At 40.1% G+C, this 20,721-nt stretch overlaps 2 protein-coding genes across 3 annotated transcripts; one reads left to right on the top strand and one right to left on the bottom strand.

The window, feature by feature from the left end:
- Positions 1-998: 998 nt before the first annotated feature.
- dlx2a (distal-less homeobox 2a) lies at positions 999-2,961 on the top strand. The gene is made up of 3 exons (XM_047046960.1): positions 999-1,511; positions 1,627-1,811; positions 1,997-2,961. The coding sequence occupies exons 1-3, from the start codon at positions 1,196-1,198 to the stop codon at positions 2,318-2,320; spliced, it is 825 nt and encodes a 274-aa protein (XP_046902916.1). The 5' UTR covers positions 999-1,195; the 3' UTR covers positions 2,321-2,961.
- A 4,386-nt stretch (positions 2,962-7,347) lies between these two features.
- On the bottom strand, positions 7,348-12,948 carry dlx1a (distal-less homeobox 1a). Of its 2 annotated transcripts, XM_047046966.1 has the most exons (4): positions 12,576-12,948; positions 10,189-10,787; positions 9,702-9,901; positions 7,348-9,362 (listed from the first exon to the last, which is right to left on the bottom strand). In XM_047046966.1, the coding sequence occupies exons 2-4, from the start codon at positions 10,499-10,501 to the stop codon at positions 9,111-9,113; spliced, it is 765 nt and encodes a 254-aa protein (XP_046902922.1). In that variant the 5' UTR covers positions 10,502-10,787; positions 12,576-12,948; the 3' UTR covers positions 7,348-9,110. The 2 variants fall into 2 exon arrangements, with proteins under 2 accessions (XP_046902922.1, XP_046902920.1); XM_047046964.1 differs by lacking the exon at positions 12,576-12,948 and having other exon boundaries at positions 10,189-11,035.
- Positions 12,949-20,721: the final 7,773 nt, after the last annotated feature.

A 20,721-nucleotide genomic window follows, 5' to 3' on the forward strand; every position in this document is an offset into this window, starting at 1 on the left:
GTTAACGTGCACTGTTCTTGTAACAATAGAATACGTTTACCTTTTAAATGGCTTTACTAAAAATTATTAACCTATTTTGCTGTCTTTGATTTCGTAGCCTACATAGCCTATACGTCGACGTCCATCATTTCAACTGAAAGTAGATTCGTTAGGCTTCCAATTAGGTATTATTTTACGTATTTCATTGCACTTTGCCCTTCTTGGGTGTGTGTCTGCAATAAACATTTACAAATGTAGGACAAAACATCTGTTAGAACTTGTATCTGCAATTCCATTGAAAACCAATAACTTTTCTGACTGCCACCACACGAGGACGCTAGTGCCATTGACTGTTCATTAGGGACCTCGAGTATAACTTAATAATAGGACTTTAAGGCTCACTGAGGTCTCTAATTTTAGGACGTCAGGTATTAAACCATGCATAAATCGATCATTTTAGAGTCCGTTTTAAGTTGCCATGGTCGTTTCGGCTACATAATCCCTATATTTCTAATGTGTTTGTTTATAAGTTGTAAAGTCGTCACGTTTAGTGCGTGTGTAAAAGGAGAGGTGTGTGATTTTTCAAACGTGATTAGTGTAGGCTAAATATAGGAATTGCATCAAGCCCATTATTTTGGATTGTCTTGTCACATTTCATATTAAGTAATCAATGACAGCTGATATTGCACTTTTCTGGGTCAACCTAAAAAAGAACAGGCCTAGTGGTGGTCTCAGTCTGCGCGCACAGGACGCATCGACCAACTCTCAAATCGGTGGCCAGATAATGGTGAAATTAGAGAATTACCAGTACCTCCCAAAATATTTTGACACGTATGAGTTCCTAAATTAAATCAGATTTTTTTGTTGTTGTCCAAAGTCTCTAATTTAATGCACATCCGCATCCACATAAAGGCGTTACGGGACGCTCAGAGTCTGTGGGGAGTTGTCAGACATGCAGTCATTGGCTGCCTCAAGTATACCAGCTCTGCCTCTCACGTGACGCTGGATAAATGCCCGCCCGCTTGCATCGAAGGTAGCAGACAATCACAGACCACTGTGAAGGGGACACACCTTTGACGCTTTTGGGTGCGATTTATGAGGATGCCATTTTATTTACCATACTGCTTATTTGACATTTGATAGTTTTTTGTTTTGCCGCTGTACAAATTGCAACACTTAAGCAACGGAGACGATTTTACGCAACAGTGCTGAAACAATGACTGGAGTTTTCGACAGCCTAAACACAGATATGCATTCGAACCAGATTACCTCGAACAATTACCACAGCTTGCACAAATCGCAGGAGTCTCCAACTTTACCAGTATCTACGGCTACGGACAGCAGCTACTATAACAGCCAACAGCCTGGCCACTGCGCAGGGTCTCCATATGGTCAACTTGGTTCTTACCAGTACCACGGCAACGCCATGACCAGCGTATACAACACCAAATCATACGATCTCGGTTTTAACTCCTCGTATGGTACCTACGGTTCTTATGTCTCGAGTTCTTCACCGACGCCAACTGATGCAGGTAAATTCAATTTCCTATATGTCCAGCCTAGCCTATACAATTTGGTCCGCACGAGTAACCTGAATGTATTTTTCCCGTTTCCACTGATTTTCCCTAACTCTTATGTTTTTCTCAGAGAAAGAAGAAAGCGAACCTGAAATCCGAATGGTTAACGGAAAGCCAAAGAAGGTCAGAAAACCCAGAACTATTTATTCAAGTTTCCAACTAGCGGCCCTTCAGCGGAGATTCCAGAAGACACAGTACTTGGCTTTACCAGAGCGAGCCGAATTGGCAGCATCATTGGGCCTAACCCAAACGCAGGTCAGTGGTCGATATACGTAATTATCTTATATGGAGTCTACTATTAGTCCTCACTTTGTTTCCCCACTGTAATGTCTGATAGCATTGTATGTAGAAGCCATTAGTGTCCACCTTGCCAAAAATATGGATCCTATTTAGCCTACGGGAAGTACTGGATCACTAACTGTAATATGTTATTTCCTCAGGTGAAGATTTGGTTCCAAAACCGCCGCTCCAAATTTAAAAAGTTGTGGAAAAGTGGAGAAATTCCTCCCGACCAACATGTGGCCTCCAGTGAGTCTCCCCCCTGCAATTCCCCTCCCGCCATTGCCTGGGACTTTCCACAGAATCAAAGAATGAATACTGTAAACTCCAGCTTACCTCAGAGCAACAGTCCTCCAAATACGACTGCGCCCTCTTTCTTGGCAAACTACTCTTGGTACTCAGCAACGAACTCTGCGACTCATCTTCAACCAGGCCCGCTTGTTCATCACCATCACAACGCCATGAGCGCAGGAACAATATTCTAAAATCTTCTAAAACATCTGACTTGAACTTGGAGAATACCGGTGAAGAAAAGAGCGCCAATACATGCGAACTTTGGACACAAATTCACACCAACCAGGAATTTCACGACGGCAAACGCTAGACATATTTTTACAGTTATTTTTGTATTTATTTATTTTGTTTCGATTGATAAGGTTTACGAACCACTAATAACCCAAAGCAATCACAGAAAGTTAACCAACTTTTACGCGGACGTCACTTTTGCATAATCCCTGCATTGAAAGTAATTTGCAGGAATATCTGTCACAAATGTAGCACACTTTTTAACTGTATATCGTGCCTTTTGAAAATAACCTCAGTTTTGTTGTACAAGGAAAATGTTTTACATGTACTCCTTCCTCATATCCATGTCGCTGTTTGATTTATTGTAAGGTAAGTGTCTGGATCCATCTTGTATAGGCTACATCATCTCGTTTTATATGCCGCATTGACATACATTCCTCTTTGATATTGGAGACAAATTCATTCTTAAACTACTGATTGTCCCACCTTCTAATTAACTTGTATTTCAGTTTGATCGTATTTTGTCCTATTTATTTTTAAGGTTAGTAGTGTTTTGATTTATATTATGAGACGTTATTTAAATAAAAATGTTTTCTGTGCACTTGCATGGTATTTACGCTCATTTCAACTATTAACCTCAAACCCCTACTGAACATACAGAAGCTGGTCAACATCAATAATGGCCTAAACATAGAACCTAATTGATTTATTTGTATTATTGATTTACCTGACAGATTAACACGTGATGTGCACAGAGGAACAGGCTTATTTTATAACCTGCAAAGACAAAAACATGTTTTAGCTCCCCGCCCCTCTGTAGACCTCTGGCGCCAGCATGGAACTTAACCTTTCATAATACATATGGCACGTAACTCTCGTAAATAGTTGTATACCACAATTTTTTATACATTCATGTTTTGGAAAGCCCTAAACGTGTAGCCTTTAAGTCGAATTGAAAAAAACTAAACAATATTGGAGAATGTATCTGATGCATCTCTTCTAACAATTATATTTCATGACGCCTTGAACCATCTCGATTCCTTGGAGTTTGGTCCAAGGAACCTGATACAGACAAGATGATTAACCGAGCCGAGACAGTGCCTGGAGGCCCAGAGAGAAGTGGAGTATTTGTAGGCACGCAACACGCCTTGGCATGCGAAGTGAAGATGGGGGCGTATGACTGCGCTCGAGCCCTCAGACTCTCTGGAGTCAGAGCGCCGCTCTCCAGACATTTTATGAACTCAGCCCAACCAAAAAACTAGACCCGAGACCGCCCAAAGCTAAACAACATGGAAACAGTTCTTACATCTTGTTCACTCACAAAACAAGACCTTCTCATCAGTGCGCGCTAGACCGCTTTACAATGTGCAGTGTTAAAACCTTTGGCGTTGCTAGCACTGTCTAAATATCACACATTCTTCTAGACGAAGCGTATGTTAAAGTGTTAAAGACATTTTACAATGGTTTACATTTTGAAACATTTGCAATACGTTTAAATTATTTAATAACGCATGTGTACAAATTAACAACAGACGACGTTAGCGGATATTCAAATAATATCAATGTTGCTCTCTGCTCAAAGCGGTCTGTGTAGTGTGAGGCATATACAACACGGCTTATCATGTGCAATGAGACTTAGTTGCGTTTGATCATTCAGTCGACACAGAGCTAGCCTCGGTTGAGTGATCATAAGCCATATAAAGTGGAATCGTTTTGCATAATTAGGATGTACCTTGTCAGTGATTGCCACATTACAAGATGGAACATTCTCCCTTGGGCTGTCTCGGCTTTATCTTGATAGGACGAGTCCCAGGGGATAGAAGCGCTATCACATGTTAAGTGAGCATGTGGCAAGAAAAAAATAAAGCCTATATATAAAATACATTAGTGACACATTTAAAACTGAACAGTTCTTTGACGTATACGCGCGTACTAAGTGGCACGTATTCATGTGGAAGAGTGTGCGTAAAGGGCTGCTTGCTGCCTACACGTTGTGACAGTTTCCCTGGAGGCGTCTGGATTGAGCAACTTGATTCTACCTCAAAATATATGCCCTTTTTCACCTGCCTCTGTGCGGTCCTTAAGCAAAATGCACCATTGCAACAGTTAGTTTCAATGTTATCCTTAAGTTATCCGTAAAAACAGTGTGCGGTGAGGCGTTTGCCACAAAAAGTAAATACAACGAAACAAAGAAAACGCAATTCTATTAGTCTGCATCGTGCAGAAAAGCTTTAAAGAACATAAACATGACTAACTTTCATGCATGTGGTTTTATACTTCCGGAATCCTGTATGTGCAACTTGAAAATGCCATACCCCTTATCCTAATTTATACCCTGATCTGTAATTTCAGCCACATTTGCTTCAATTTGAGCATTCTGGCTTTTGCATTCTGAAAGCCTGCAATTACTATATAATTCTTCGCAATTTTAGATGTCCTAATATGGGTTGTAATTTTGCGGAAGACAATTTCCAGCTATTTCAAGCATCAACATTGTCAAAGTTGTATGTACATAATACATGGGAATATCAATGCATAGTTTTTAGCACAACATCTTGACTCGACGATAATTATATCCGTGTGGAGCCTACGCAGAATTAGCCTGAATTGCATGGTAACTGCTGCTTTAAATTTTAAAAATTACTCATAATTTTCCCTAAGATTACCAAGATCTCGAGTGCACAATGTCATCAGCGTAATGAGGAGTAAACATTTATGCTAATAATCCACATTTTTTCCATCAGCTATAAAGAGGGGAAATAAAGCAGACATTTTCAGTCATATTCCGAACTCTGCTGTTATAACATTTAACACTACATAGGCGGCAGTTTATGGAATTCAAGCGTTGAACCTACACCCATGGGTGGCTAAGGATACTACCCTTTTTTCATTTCTAAATCAGTGAAATTTAAAGTCTACGTGATTCCATTAATATATTGAGGTGAGTGTGAATGTTAGATATATTTTTTAAAACATTTTGAGAATTAGTCTTTTTTTGTGTTTGATGTTTGTAATTAGCTACAGAAAGGCTATATTTTCCCATTAAATTACATTAGTTTTATTCATTATTCAAATTTAAATAAAAATGGTTGTGCCATGCCTGACAAATGAATATTGTTTTAGTCGGTTTATACGGAATTCTACCTTGACCATGACCTAATTATGCACGCCTATGCAATTTAAATTTAGCCTTTGGTTTGTCAAGCTACATCAAGCTTATTTTAACTGCGTTTAAGTGAATTGTATCATGAGCCGGTTATAGGCTATATGACTCGTTACCTTGTTTACACTGTAGTCATTTTATGTGAATTATTTTTGATAATGAGCTGAAACAAAAATGAATGAAAAATACAATGATGGTGTCTCTTGAGGCCATGGCCTATATCCTAGACGCGCGCAGAGTTATAGACTACGTGATGTTGATTTTGTATCTCGATCAGTAAATGGTCACCATTGATATAGATTGGAGTGGGGAGACTGCATGACATAAGACTCATCTTATTCTGTCATTTTGTTTCTTCTTTCGTTACTCTTACATTGTTAAATCGTTTTGCTAATTTTAAAACCTCTTTGCATTGACAGTCTCATTCCATACACCTGCAAGCAATTTACCATCATGTAAAGGAACAGCGGCGAGATGGCAGCTCACCTATTCCACTTTTTTCATTGCACAGCACATTTCTTTCAGAGCACTATCTCTTTTGTTAACACAGAAAGATTCTCCGTGCGAAAAAAAATTTGCTCATAATTACCCCAGAGATGGGAAACTGCATTAGAATAAATAAGGGCGAAATTACTGTAATTATGTTGGGTTTGATGGGCCCGGCTCGTAATCAAGGGGAGAATACAGCGAAATAGCGCTGACCCTCTTGGATGTGCAGCTGTGACTAGTATTTCCAAAAGACTGGGAGAGGAGATTTAGATATGGTAGAAACCTACAGCTCACATTTTTAATTATTCATATAATTTTCAATGCCTTTTCATGATATTTCAATAGAACACGATTCCATACGCGCAATTGCAAGGTATAGGCCTGTCGAATTATTAAAAAGAGTTGCCTATTGTTGAAATATTCTTTTGTCACAAGTAAGGCTATGGATGATATTACAACTACACTTATTTTACTCCACTACTAGGTCTGCTACTAAATCTATCGTACTAATATACATAACCACAACAACATCAAACAATAGCCTAATAATGGTTCAGAACAATATGCTATTTAATATAATAGCCTATATATTTTTTTACAATGGCCTAATGATACCGATACAAATTATTACAATATTTAATATAATAATAATAATAATATCACTCATTATATCAAAACCCACACTCCATACGTAAACATTATTTTAAACATGTAGGCTATAGGCTTCATGAAATCCAAGCCCCACGCCATATAGCCTTCTATTTTTGTATATAAGAAATACGTCTAACACTACCAAGGATGGGTTACATGCAGAACACAACATCAGAGCCTCAAAGTTGCTCGGCTTCTGAACTTCCCAAGGGACGTCGAATTTGTTTTGTCATGTCAGTCCCCCAAAAAATAACAAGGCACATAAATTGTGTCAAATTAACCTGCTAAATGTTAATTTAGTAAACGTTTTAGAAAAAAACACTAGTTAAAAAAAACGTGTAGACTACTAGGCAGACGGCCTTACAAACATGCAAACACACATAAAGGGCAATGAGCACCGAATCCAATTCAGGTTATAGGCCTAAAGCATTTTCTGTAAACCATCGATTAATTTTAAGACTATGTAGCACAGGCTTACATTACATATATTGGCCACTGTAGCCTACTTTATTAGTTTGTGTCTGGGGAATTAGACTGTTAAACCGCGTTGCTGCTAACCTTGGCTCATCAGATACATCAAGGTTTTTTGTAAAAGTAGTTAAACTATCAACACCAACAAAATCCCCTTTGAACTTTGAACTTTTACTACATTTTATATACATTTTAACCCCCCCACCCAACCCCCCCATGCAACCTTTTTTTTGAGCACCTGCCCATCTTCCAATTATTCACTTAACACACAACATTGCTCTCCTCTATTCATCGATGAAAACTCGTTTTGGTTTGGAACCGTAGAAAAGCGCTTGATGCGGCTAAATGGAACTAACATAAACAAGTAGCCTATATTGTTAAGAGAATAACAATTAATTTGACAGAAGCCGACACATGATTCATCGGCGTTTTGGGGCTGTACATCACGTCCTGCCATCAACCATCTGGGAAACTGGGACAGGTGGATTAAGTGGCCTGTGGGTACCTAGTCTACGCTTTTATTTTTAAATTAATAGAGAGCCTTTGCCTCTCACTAAACGTTATGAAATAACAGTGGACTGCCTATGCCTACAAAGACTTCAATATTGTTGACACATTCATAACTCAAACTATCCTAAATGTTGACCCTATAACTGCCATATGGATGCATCATGTGATTTATTTTATCTTCTATTCATTGTTACCACCTCCCCCTGTCATCAACTCGATATAGGCCTGAGTCTGTGCCAAACATTTTTGAAGTCAGTAGGCCTATAGGCTATATCCTGCTTCATAAGTATGACAATATTATACAGTCCTTTTAAATCATATTTTTACTGTTTTCAAACTTTACACATTATGTACATAAACTCCATAACAAATCAATAAATTAAAGTGATCAATACAAAACTAAATATTTCTATGTAGACTGCTAATCACATTTATCGTAATGAACACATAAAATCCTGTTTCACAATGTATCGTTTACAGCACAAACCAAAGATGAAAATGCCTAGTATGTACAATCTGCCCGCTATATAAAACACATTTACATAACAGTGTCAAACCATCTCTAACTTCGGGAATAATTCAATGCTTTTCGAAAGCAGCTACCTGTTGTTTCAACCTTATTCACAATCTTTAGGACTCTTTCGTAGAAGTTTTGCTTGCAATTCTGCAGCATAGTAGCACACTGTTGTCATTGTAACTCAAACACACCTGTATATAAAATAAACACATAGACTTTGAAGAAACATTTCTAAATAATTTAACTTAAATTAACACATCAAACAGGATAACATACCAATTTGTGGTGCAAATTAATTCATTTAAAGTTGATTAGGTGTTGTCATACTGGGACTGTAAGATTTAGAGACAATGAAACAGAAATGAAATGTATAGCCATTACTATTTGGGAAAAAAACCCTTGATGAATTGGCCTATACATTCCTTGGTCAAGAGCGTAGACCAATAACAGGCCAATTATGTTATTTGTCCGTTATAGCCTTTGCTACGGTTTGAGGTAATGGTCAAACCGTGGGCTTATAGGCCCATCATGATCTTCATATATGTTTGGAAATGTAGCAAATAAAACCAACACATAAATATACTCTCACTGACTTACATGTCGATATAGTTACTTTAACAAGTAGCCGATTAAAAAAGACACAAAATGTAATAACAGCAGCTTGAAGAACCATTTTTCATGATGTCCGATATCTGTCACGAGGTTCAAAGAACTTCTTGCCCATGGCGCAGAGTGCCTTCTCAGTCTCTCGGCTCCCATGCTGGTCTCATCCCGTCGGTCGGTACGAGAAGGCCAATGTGTCATCTGGCAACGTTGGGAGCAAACTCCGGGTTACATCTGTGCATGGCTGCAGCGGGGCAGTGCAGGGCCACGCTGGGTGATTGACCCCAAATCTCCTGATACGGGCCATGGTTGTATAGAGGGCGGGGCAGGTTTATTATGTCTATCCTCACATGAGCTGCGGTTGCTGCATAGACTCTTGGTGTGCAGATGGATACCATGAGGTGTAACTGGGAATGTAGGACCCTTGAGCCCCCACTGACGTTTTCACGGTTGCCGGTGAGCTCCAAACAGGTGCTACAGAGGGAGAGCCGGTCGAAAGTCCGCGACCATTGGCTAGAGCATTGGTATCAATTGTGCCACCACCTTGCTTCATCAATTTCTTGAATTTTGATCGCTTATTTTGAAACCAAATCTTTACCTGAGAAAACAGATATTTTCATAAGATTTAGACAGAATATATATGATTCGAGAAGTGTAAGAATATGTAGGCCTAAACATTGCCATAAGACCACACACCCCGTGAGACAGGCCGTGACGCAAAGGTTTTTGATATGATTGAATATAAAACAGAATTCAAGCACCCCTCCAAATTAAGAATTCATGTTGTAAAATGTACAAACCAAAATATATATGATACACTCCTTGAACATCTACAGCATCCTGAAAGTGCAAAGCTCTGTAGCCTCCAATATTATCAGCAAGCGAAGCTAAGGGGCCTTTGGGAAATTAATGGCCGGAGAAATATGGTATAACTTGCCTGTGTTTGGGTCAGTCCTAACGATGCTGCGAGCTCGGCTCTCTCCGGCAATGCCAAATATTGAGTTTGTTGAAATCTTCTGTTTAAAGCCTGAAGCTGTAAACTGGAGTAGATTGTCCTTGGTTTTCGAATCTTTTTTCCCTTTCCATTAAACCGCACCTCTCCGCCTTCCACGACCGTGTTCTTCTCGGTCTCTGTTGCTGTAGAGCGACAGAAAAGGAAAAATTACTCAGGAGACAGCGCGCGCCGACAGTGCAGCACAGAAATGAGCATCACTGTGCAAGATTTACAGGCTGTGGTTTAGGTATAATTACCCGTAATTGCATACATTGTTTATAGCATTACGCAATAAATAATTACCAAGTCTAATGCCCGCACATCTGGGCTCCTTTTTCAATCCAATTCTCAGACAACGTGCTGGACCGAAAATGACCCTAAACATTGCAATAATTTTGCAGATAGAAACGTATTTTAGATGCGTTCTTACCTGTGTCATCTAACCGTGTCTGCGTTAGTGCCGAGCTGTTTTGATAGGACTGCACCGTGCTGAGATATGGACTTGTGGAATGGCTACCGACGGAGTTAACGTAAGGATATCCCAGAGATCTGGGAAATGATGAGGCTGGACTGTATGAATTCTCGTGTTGAGTATGACCGGTAGAATGTAAACAGTGCATGGAATAGTGTCCGTGAGGCATTGAGGAAGGCGACATTTGTTGACTTGGTGGTCCAAATTCCATGAAAACGGGTTTTCCTGAGACAGGGCTATTAAGACTTTCTGGTATTGTAGTCATTGTCATCTCTTCTGGCGGGTCTCTCCTCTTCCTTTTTTGTTTTCTTCTATGATCTCAGTGAAGGATGGATCCCAATTTAAGCTGTACTGATTTTTTCTCTTTCCATTCATAAGAAAATGTAGTTTGTCTCCGTGAAAAGTCTAGGTATGATGCTGTGGGTCTAGACAAACTCGCTCAAAGGTTTGAATCAAGGATTCATGAATATTCATCAAAGACGGTCGCTGATTGGTCCACTCCATCCAAGAATGATGCCGATTGGCGATCCCAGGGTTGGGTCCGAGGAATCTGATAACTCAAGAAAAACAACGAACCTGAGATTCATTTCCGAGATGACAATTTAAAAAGCTTTATAGTACACATGTTGCAGTCATACAAAGATAAAGTCTACAATATTTAAGCTCTATATAGGATGCTAATAAAATTGTAGGCTAGCCTATGTGTTAATGATGATTGTAATAATCATTATGGTAATGAAACCAGTAGGGAACATTATAGTGCAATAACATAATGTAATTACTGAAGATTTCATGTTTGTAAACCACAAGTGTTAGTAGACCAGTGTGGTTATAATTGGATAAAGGTTTCAATTAAGCTATTATTTTTGTATCGTTATTAAAAGAGAAAACGTTTATTTTTATTTATTTTGACCAAACATAATAATCAATTTACGTTAATATTTTTTACATTGCATTACTAACTGGGTACATCTCTCAAATAAGAGACGTAAAATAGTATATGTGGATAAAATGGGTTACTGTACCACCATTATTAGCTTGGCTACAATGGAGCATTTTGGAGTTGATGTTCACATGTATTGCTTATTGGACTGTTAGATTAAATCCCAGACTCAAGTGTTCACGTCAACAGCTGAGGGAAGCTGTAGGCTGATTACCATAACACTGATGTTTAATTTTCGTCCGCATAATTAGCAATATATTTAACACTTGCAATGACATGCCGCGTCTCAATTACTCAAGTAGGGATGCTGATGGTTTTGAGGCGTAGACCATGCAACATCTCTTTGATATATTGTCGTTAAGTTTAAATTACCTATAAGACATTTTTTTTCTTGACCAATACAGTGCATCTTGTTGCTGTTCCGAGCAAATTTAAAGTAGACTAGAATCATTTCCAGGATAGACCATAACCTATTTTTTATTTAGCCTAATTAAAACGTGTTTTATTTGGGAAAACATAATTCAATTCTACAAGTGCAATGGCAACATTGTAACAACACGTTAAGGTAGGTATATGTACAGTGTAATATATTGCAAGGCCTAACATGAAATGCATAGGCTAATATAGAACTGAACTGGTCATCTGATATCACGTTAAATTAAAAAACAATGGTTCGATGATAGGGAAGGGATGGTTGAGGTTAAACTACACCGTAGCTCGTTGTAATTTGGTTCAACTAATTGTGACTGAATTGGTGGCTACAATAGTTTGGCTATAGGTTATTCTTGAACAATGTTAAGGTCAGCTCACACAATAGCCCACAGTGAATTAGTGACTGCAAGTATAGTCAACGGAAAATAATTATTTGCAAACGCCTTATTTAAATGACATATCAGCGTACAGCTAACGTAAAAACTTGTTGAAGATGATGTATAGGCTGGATCACCTATTTACAGTGAATAATATGCCCGCAGACGCTTATTACCACAGTTGATACATCCTTTGATTCGATCGTCTATAGTGTGTAAAATCAATCTGTTCATTTTCTTTTCTTTTAAAACCGAATTTACCCGGTGGCGATTAGTGACTGGTTTTAATGAACAAAAACAACTTTACATTAAACTAATTTTTGTTTTGCATAAAAATCACAGTGAAGATGGGGGTGCGGCTTTCAATTAGGGTTAGTCTACATGCAGAGTAGAGGGTTGACTTATCAACATTGTCGACTGTCTGAACAACAGCTAGTTTGGCTCACATACGAAAACACGATGGACAAAATCCAGAAAGCAAACATGCTGCAGTTGACAGTTGCCTACAGCACAGTTAAAGCAAACGAAGTCCATATTTAAATCAGAAGCGAGATAAAGTGTCAAGAATGATCACTGTTGTACATTGCACTTACTTAACATTCAAATCAAGTGATGAAAAAGAAGAATATAATTCCCCAATATCGGAGATCTGAAAGCCATCGTTGCGCATCACTCATTGAAATTGACGAAAAAGAAGCAGGTATCCGGATCTTCATTTTAATTTTCAATGTCATTGTCTCTTATTGAGTTGCTGTAGATGAACCATGAGCAAAAACACCCCTAGACTGTTCCACCGGCTGCTTAAAATCTCCACCTGAATAACAAATTAAAGGCAGTTAAATTCCGTCACTGTGATTATCAACCTAATTACATAATTGAACTCAAAAGCAGAACTTACGGATGTGTTTTCAAAATGTGTGCGCTGACATCACGGTGCGCAATATCTAGTCTGCACTATGCCAACCGACAGTGAATCTCTGAATTTGAGGAATTCTGTAAAATATTAGCTTATAAGGAAAGCTGCTGTGCTCTTCGCTAAAATGGCCCAATTTAAGGTAATTTGTATCTGGGATTACATTTGAAAAATACTTGAAGAGTTCCTCTATCAACAGCGACAATGATAATAGTGGTACAACCAATAATTATCATCTTCCAGAACAGAGGACCGATTTTTATGGGCACTTGGTGGGTGCGACTGATAACTGTCATTATTTTCCCCCGATTATAGTATCTGCGATCTGGAATTCTAAGATGAACATGGGTGTGAGAAATACATTCGACACTATTAAGAGAATTGCTGCAAAATTCTCAGGAAAAATCTTGGTGAGCATAAATAATTGGGCCCACTCATTAAGGTGAGGTGTCGTGAAGAAAATCCCACGTAATCAGAAACGTATGATGATGCAAATCAAGTCCCATTAGCTTCTCTTGTCATGTTCCCAATTTTGTAATTGTTATTTATGTTTACGAAATGATGTTGCCCATTTAGAAAAAAAATCACAATGGGGCCAATGTCATTTATGTGTCTCACCTTTTAACAGTTAAATCCATTAAATGGATTTATCTCTTTCCAAATCCATCCATATTTATCACAACTAAACTACCAATAGAGACAAAGAAAGGGCTTAATTACTCATCAGTGAAATATGAAGTAGGTGAGCGTGCGCTCTCATGGTCGCGTCATTAGACCCTTTAGACGAAGGTATGGGCGCAAATGGTCAGTCGCTGAGAAATGTCTTCCGATGCAATCATGGTGGTGCCCTAACTGTACACACAAAACAGCCTGCATGCATTCCAGGCTGGAAGCCCATCTGAGCGAGACAGTTAAAGGAGGCAACAGTCATTAGCAGTGAGTGGCTCTATGGCTGAGTGTGTTTTAACACCTGCCACCCTTCACCTGGAGGTTAGCAGCTAGCGCAGGGGTGGAGGGGAACCCAGGGTGAGGTGTCACAGACTTCATCTCAGTTTGCTGATGGAAAGCCCTCTTTAGATGCCATGCCAAACTACATTTTAACAGTCACCAAATATTAACATGTATATCTGGGAAAATATATGTTCTAAGCAGCTATGGCTGTTGGAGCTAATTGTACCCTGGCACAACCTCACTTTAGAGAGAGACTGGTGTAAATGTGAGTAAATGTCAATGATTGATTACTGTTATTGGTGGCACGGAATGCTCAGTTTTGTTTCATTTCCTCAGTTAGAGTGAAGTCCTAATCTAAAAGGGCATCACTGACCCTCAAGATGCACACGCCACGTTGCAGGAATAACTCTGATTTGAAAAATAGTTCCAATGAGCTATGTGTGCGGTTGCAGATACGTGTGAAGTTTCAGATACTGTGTGAAGTTGCAGATATTGTGTGAAGTTGCAGATACTATGTGTGGTTGCAGATACTGTGTGAAGTTGCAGATATTGTGTGAAGTTGCAGAGACTGTGCACCAGTGATGGAACTGTATTCATTTTCTTGTTTGTTTTGTCACTTGATTAACTGCCTTATTTCAGTCATTTTATACAGAAATCATGAAGAGCTATAACCACATAGGATGATCTACAAATGTATTGTTAATTATAAACCTAAGAAATAGGTTTAGAATTTATCAAACCATTAACTATATTGCACAAACTGAGTCTCACTGGGATTATTATCTATGTATTGTGAATTCAATTTTTCAGTTGAACCATGTCCTTATGTCTCACTGATAAAAACATTGCATGGGTTCAGCACCAACCATTTTAACGAATATCAACATCACTCAGCATTTGGCATACAAATCTATATTTGTGTAAATTTCTGTTTTTGTGAATTTGTAATTGTCGCCTGAATGTGAACGCTCTCAAAATGGACGCCAAAGGCAAACAGACACAACATGTGAAGTTATTGCCTGTGTGATTTTGATCCCAGTTCTCTGCCCTTGGAGCGCTTTGCCTTCTTGTTTTCTGCTTCACTAGGCTTCAACTAGATGAATTAAGGCAATTGTAGGGGTCTGTTTTCACGTCCAATGTAGCATCAAAAAGTGAATTGATTTGGGTTTACTGACTGTTATTTTGTAAACATTATGTTGCTAAGCATCCCAGAATGCAATGCTGCCGTTTGGTATTTCATGAGGTCTTTGAATCCCTTTTGGGAGGACAGAAGTATAAGAAATAACATTTAATCAAGGAAGAATAATAGTACTGTGCTGCTAAATTTAATATGATCTATATTATATATACAGTGTAAGGAACGCATGAATTTGGATTTCAATACCTTGAACAGAATATCTTGCTAATCTTCATTCTGTAGTCTTTTCAAGTTAAAACTGAATGACTGTTTTGCATGTTCTTGCTTTTGTTTGTGGCTCGGCTCTGACTGACGACCCACAGACGGAACAGAGTGTGTTTGAGCTGTATTGACCTGGTGCCCCAGAGGGCCACTAGGCTGGACCTGTGACTGCCCACGGCCGTCCATCCCTCTGCAGGTCTGAAGAGTTGTTCTGACCACACCATCCAGGGACAGACACCTGTCCATTCTCACGTTTGGTGATCCTGATAACTTAGTCACCAACTGCCGTTAAGATGAATGAGGCCGAAAAGCACTGAAGATCAAACAGTCAAACCAGTCACAACAATGCACAATAAATCTGTTGAATTTACTAACTTTTTTTATATTGAACAATATATTTTTTTGTTTGCATTTTTGTAATTCTTAAGTTATTGGGAAGGTATCTCACATTGTGGGGATTCCTGTCATGGCTGCATATTTCCATATATATTCTTTTATTTTCTATGATATTGGATACCTTTTAAAAAAAACACTGTTTAAATGGGTCCCCACTCAAAACAGTCTAAATAAAAATGTTAAATAAAAGTCATAATAAGATCCTGGCATTCTGTTGATGTCCTCAAGGTTTTGCCCTGACTAACCTACTCACTACCAACAAACACTCTTTATTAGATAAACAACAGCAAAAACGGTTCATAAACAAGAATGTCTTGTATTAAACAAGTGGCAAGCCTCTGACAGGAGACGTTATACATTGAGACAGCCATTAGCCATTCTGCTCTGACCAGTGAAGCTCTGTCACCTGAGAGAATCTGAGAAAGTAAGGTTCACTCTGTGGAAACCCCCAATGAACTCTGGGAGAAACGCTGTCCCCCATTACAGCAGCAGCAGGGGTCAGTTCGTGGCAGCAAGCCTCCAACCTGCCTGAAATTGGCTGCAAAATGACCAATTACATGAGAGTACTGTAGCCGAGAAAAGAAAAAAAAAAGGACTTTGAAAAATATGGCTTTTACTTAATTCAGCTAAAATATAAAAAAAACCAGTCTTACACTGACTCTTTACTCTTCTGAGGTTTTCCACTCGTCTTGAAGTTAAGAAGACATGAAATCATGAAATTGGTCAGAAAATCCATCAAATAAATAGAGAACTAGTGTACTAAATGTTTGGCTTTGACATGATCTGGGGGAATTGGATTACAGAAGGTTTTAGGTGGGTAAATCATGCTCAGTATTATGTCGCTGGGTAAACTATTTCATTATGTGTGACCCATGTTAAAACAATGCTTAATTAAAAGCCTGCAAATGTGTGCCTCATTGAATTAATTTCCTCACAAATGGGAAACATGCAAATTTGTCAATTAAGTCATTTGCCCATGGAGGGCTCGACTGCTTGAAGTTCAGCTGCCACTGTGCCTTTAGTCTGGAGTCCCTTTCTAGTTTTTGTTAAGAGTTAAGTCGCCAACAAAGACAGGAAGGAGGTCAGCTCTCAGCCAACACCTGAATACGCTCCCCTTTTTCTGTTCCCCTTGATCCCCACAGTCCATGCCTGTCATTAGTCTTAATGATGGAAAATTGTCATGTTGATACAAGTCCCTTACTCTCTCCCTCTCGTCTTTGTATAAGTAGTAGGTGGAAGCTTCATTTGTTGCAAAGTTCTTTGTGGCTAAAAGCCATGAACAGTGCATTTGTGCTGGGGGAGAGAAAAGGGTCTAGATGCTCTTTCCATAGCTGGGATAATTATTCCTACTGTGACCTTAATGATTCGCTCTGTTCCTGCTGCATCTCATCCACGCGCCAGGCCCTCAGCGGAGCCCTGTGTCAGGGAATATGAAAAACCCATATAATGAAACCATTTTGGCTGATGGAAAAAGGCTACTGAAGCTGCACTTGCCACAAAGACGGCTCAATTATATGAGTAATTGTGATAATTTTCCTTCCATTCACGGGCCTTTCTGAAAGGTAAAAAACAGAGATGCTGAAAGGGAAATTACTTGGACCATATAGAGTGTGTGAAATGGCAAAAAGAAAAGAAAAAAGATGACTGTAAGAAAGTGTGGGACTATAAATAAATATGTTAATGTGGGCCACGTAAATACGCCCTCGGAAGCTTGCACACAAAGACATAAATAAACACACTCCCTACCCCCCCAATCCTCCATCCTCACAAACACAGGTACGACATAAAACAAGCAGACAAACGACCATTGAAAAATAACAATATGATAAAAGCTGATATGCAGCTGCCTGAAAATTAAACCCATCTCTCCTTCCTATTGACAGATTTTAGCTCCTGCAAATGCACCCCAGTAGTTGGCTATCATTTGTTGTTCTGTGACAGGAAAAGGATAATTACCTCTGGGAGAGGCAGAAGCGCTGACATGGCCTTTAGACTTTGCCATGAATGCAGGAGCTTGATAGAAAGCCGGAGGAATAATTTTGTGCTTTGCCTTTTCTTTATGTTCTCGATCATGTTTTGTTCAAAGGCACACAAGGATGGAGTGTTGTAGAGTGCATTACTCTACGGGGGTCCATAAATACGAGGTTCCTCTGTCTATCAACTCTTATCGTCGAAAAACTCTAAAATGCATTAAAATTTATATTTCTTCACACGAGCAGACAGCAGAGACAGCGAGATATGCATTACATTTTTTTGTCTCCCAGTAGGGGTTGGATTAAACATTTCCTTCACACAGAAAAAAATGAATAGATTGTACTTGGCAAGCAGCATATAATTTCAACTTCAGCGGAGAGAGAAATTCATTGTGCTTCAGTAAGTGTACAACCCACTTCTCCATATCTGTGAATTCTTCAGACAAGCTTCATCATTTCAACCAAGAGTATGCTTTTATATGGAAAGCTGTTTGGGAACACATATAATCAACAATAAGAATCAAAACAATTTAAAAACACCCTAAACCAGGACAGACAGATGTCTAAACCAACCCAACCGAGACTGGAATACAAATCTCTACAACGTGTTGCAAGTATGAACCTAATACTGTTATACCTGGACTGTCACAACCACCCACCAGTTAAAAAATGATGTGATAAAGAAACTAGTCCACTGTTATCAGTGGCTGATAATTGTTTTTCATTATTTCCCCTGACTAGCTGACACCTGGATGTTGTCCATTTCGGTGCGTTAGTAAACCCCCACAAAAAGTGCAATTTATTCGGACAAACCTTAAAACGCTCCCACATGTGTGCCTGCTGACCTCTTAGGCCTCGCAATCTGGAATAAATCTTTCCAGGCAAGGCGAGCAACATTACAGCATGGCAGCTCAAATCCTTGTATCACACTCAAATGATGAGTCTCTGTCACAAACCATGTCATCAGCACACCACAAACCCCCCAATAAGTTCAGTCCCTGGGAGCAGCCTCAGAGCTGCCCAGCCAGAGAGCCAGGACCCCCTGGCTCTTTCTGATTGGGCCTCCAATGACACGGAGAGGGGCGTCCAGGCGGTTGGAGGGCACCAATAGCACGGCCCCTCAACCACCCAGCCGCCGGCCCCCCCACCGCGCTCCTCTGGGCTCTTCCTGACGCCTCAAATGTCTCCAAGTTGTCATGTCGCCATGGTAATCGTCCAGGAACAGGGCGAAGCTGCAGAGCTGAGCTCGGCATGTTCGAGCAGGAAACGTGGAAATGTGAATCCTGGGAAAGCTGGGAGGCTCATGTTGTGTGAGCCCAGAGAGTCTTGAAAATACAAACTACAATTGTTTTTCTTGAATCGTTTTTCTTTTTTGAACACTAGCTTTTACTTGTATTTCTTCCTGTTTGTTATGGACTGACATTAAAAGGAAAACTGTTCTGCATATATTAACACTCCTCATTTGCAGTTTAATAATGCTTGGTGTTGCAGACAAAATAAAACTTATTTTTTCTCTCGTAACACAACATGCAATACATCACAACCTACTACAACGTGCCTCATCACCATGTAGGTAAAGAGACCAAAACCATGTAAAAGCGACGAAACTCTTTCTTTACTCAAACCTCGTCCACACGTGATTCCCAGATGGATGTAATTACAAAGGCCAGCCTCCAACGGTATCATCCTGTGCCCGTGAACCTCATGGCTTCCTTCAGACTGCAGAACAGCCTGACCCTCTGACACAGGCTGTCTGGCTTTGATCTAACATGACTGGTCACCACAACCAGCCAGGGCAAGGCAAGGCATGCTACCTCCCCAAGACGCTCTCCACGATAGCCATCGATGGACAGGTACATCGCCTTGTCCCCCAGATCATGTTGACTCACCATATTCCCTGACACTCCAGACCCCCTAGCCGACCCCCTGCACCAGCAGCAAGGGGTTAAGGTGCTCCTAAGGCGTTCAGAAGGCCAGCCCGGCTGTCAGGGCTTTTAATAAATGTAGGGAACACGGCGAGGGAAAAGTGTTGCTGTCTCAATAGAGTGACACAGACAGGCAAGGCCTGTCAATGGAGCCCCTAATGACAGAGTAAGATAATGACAGAGCCCAACCAGAATCAGCAGGAAGAGGAAGATCAATCTGCAGCCGGGGAGGGAGGGAGGGATGGAGGGAGGGAGGGGGGGAGAGACGGTAGGCTCTTTTCTTTTCTATTTTCTCAATTTTAGCTCATCTCATACATATCTATGTGCTGTAGCTGGCCCACGCGGCGGCTAGGCAGCTCTGCATTAAGCGCCCAGCCGATCGATAGCCATTACAACTCCTCCTCCGCAGCCTGACACATGGCAGGGACACGGCTGACACCGCTCTCTGGGCCGCATTGATCCCCAGCGCACAATATTCCAGACCCTGGTTTGTAGTCGAGCCCGGGGTCTGGCTGGAATTGAAAAGCGAGGGGAGGGGGTGTAAAGAAGCCAAGGGAGCAGCTAACCAGCTGCCCGTCTGCAAGTAAACAGCACGCCCCTCGTCGCATTCCTTACTTTCAATCTACTGCCACTATACTGACGGCTGTCCAGAAAACTTGGATCAAAGCGGATCAAGTTGTGACCCATGCCCAGCACATAAGAACGGCCCTGTACTGTATATATAGGACAGAGACACAGTCACATTGACATGATTGCTGATAACATCGACAGCTTTAAGTGGCCGGCTGGAAATTCAGAGGCATAAAAAACAAAAACATTCAGAGCAATTAAAAAGTGGGAGTTTTCGGAGAAACCTCGCTCAAGATAAACACACCGAAAACAGCAGACAACATGAAATTAGCAGTCGTTTGAGTTAATTTCTTTTTAATCGTCCTGAGACCCAAGATGGTATCTCGGGTCGGTCTGCTTTTTGGGCATATTCAGACGAAACAGTAGAAGAAGTGATGCAATAAATAGCACCTTGGGTTAATGACTTCTTTCAGGAAAATGACTCTCGTGTTCCAGCTTGACCAGGTTATCCCACCAAAATGAAAATATGTCAGACATAAATGTTAATTGACAACAATTCTAGTGCCTACAACCTTAATTATAAGTCTGTTACTGAACAGATGAAGGCTAATT

The sequence above is a fragment of the Hypomesus transpacificus genome, chromosome 23 (assembly GCF_021917145.1).
Source record: "Hypomesus transpacificus isolate Combined female chromosome 23, fHypTra1, whole genome shotgun sequence".
NCBI classification, from domain to species: domain Eukaryota; kingdom Metazoa; phylum Chordata; class Actinopteri; order Osmeriformes; family Osmeridae; genus Hypomesus; species Hypomesus transpacificus.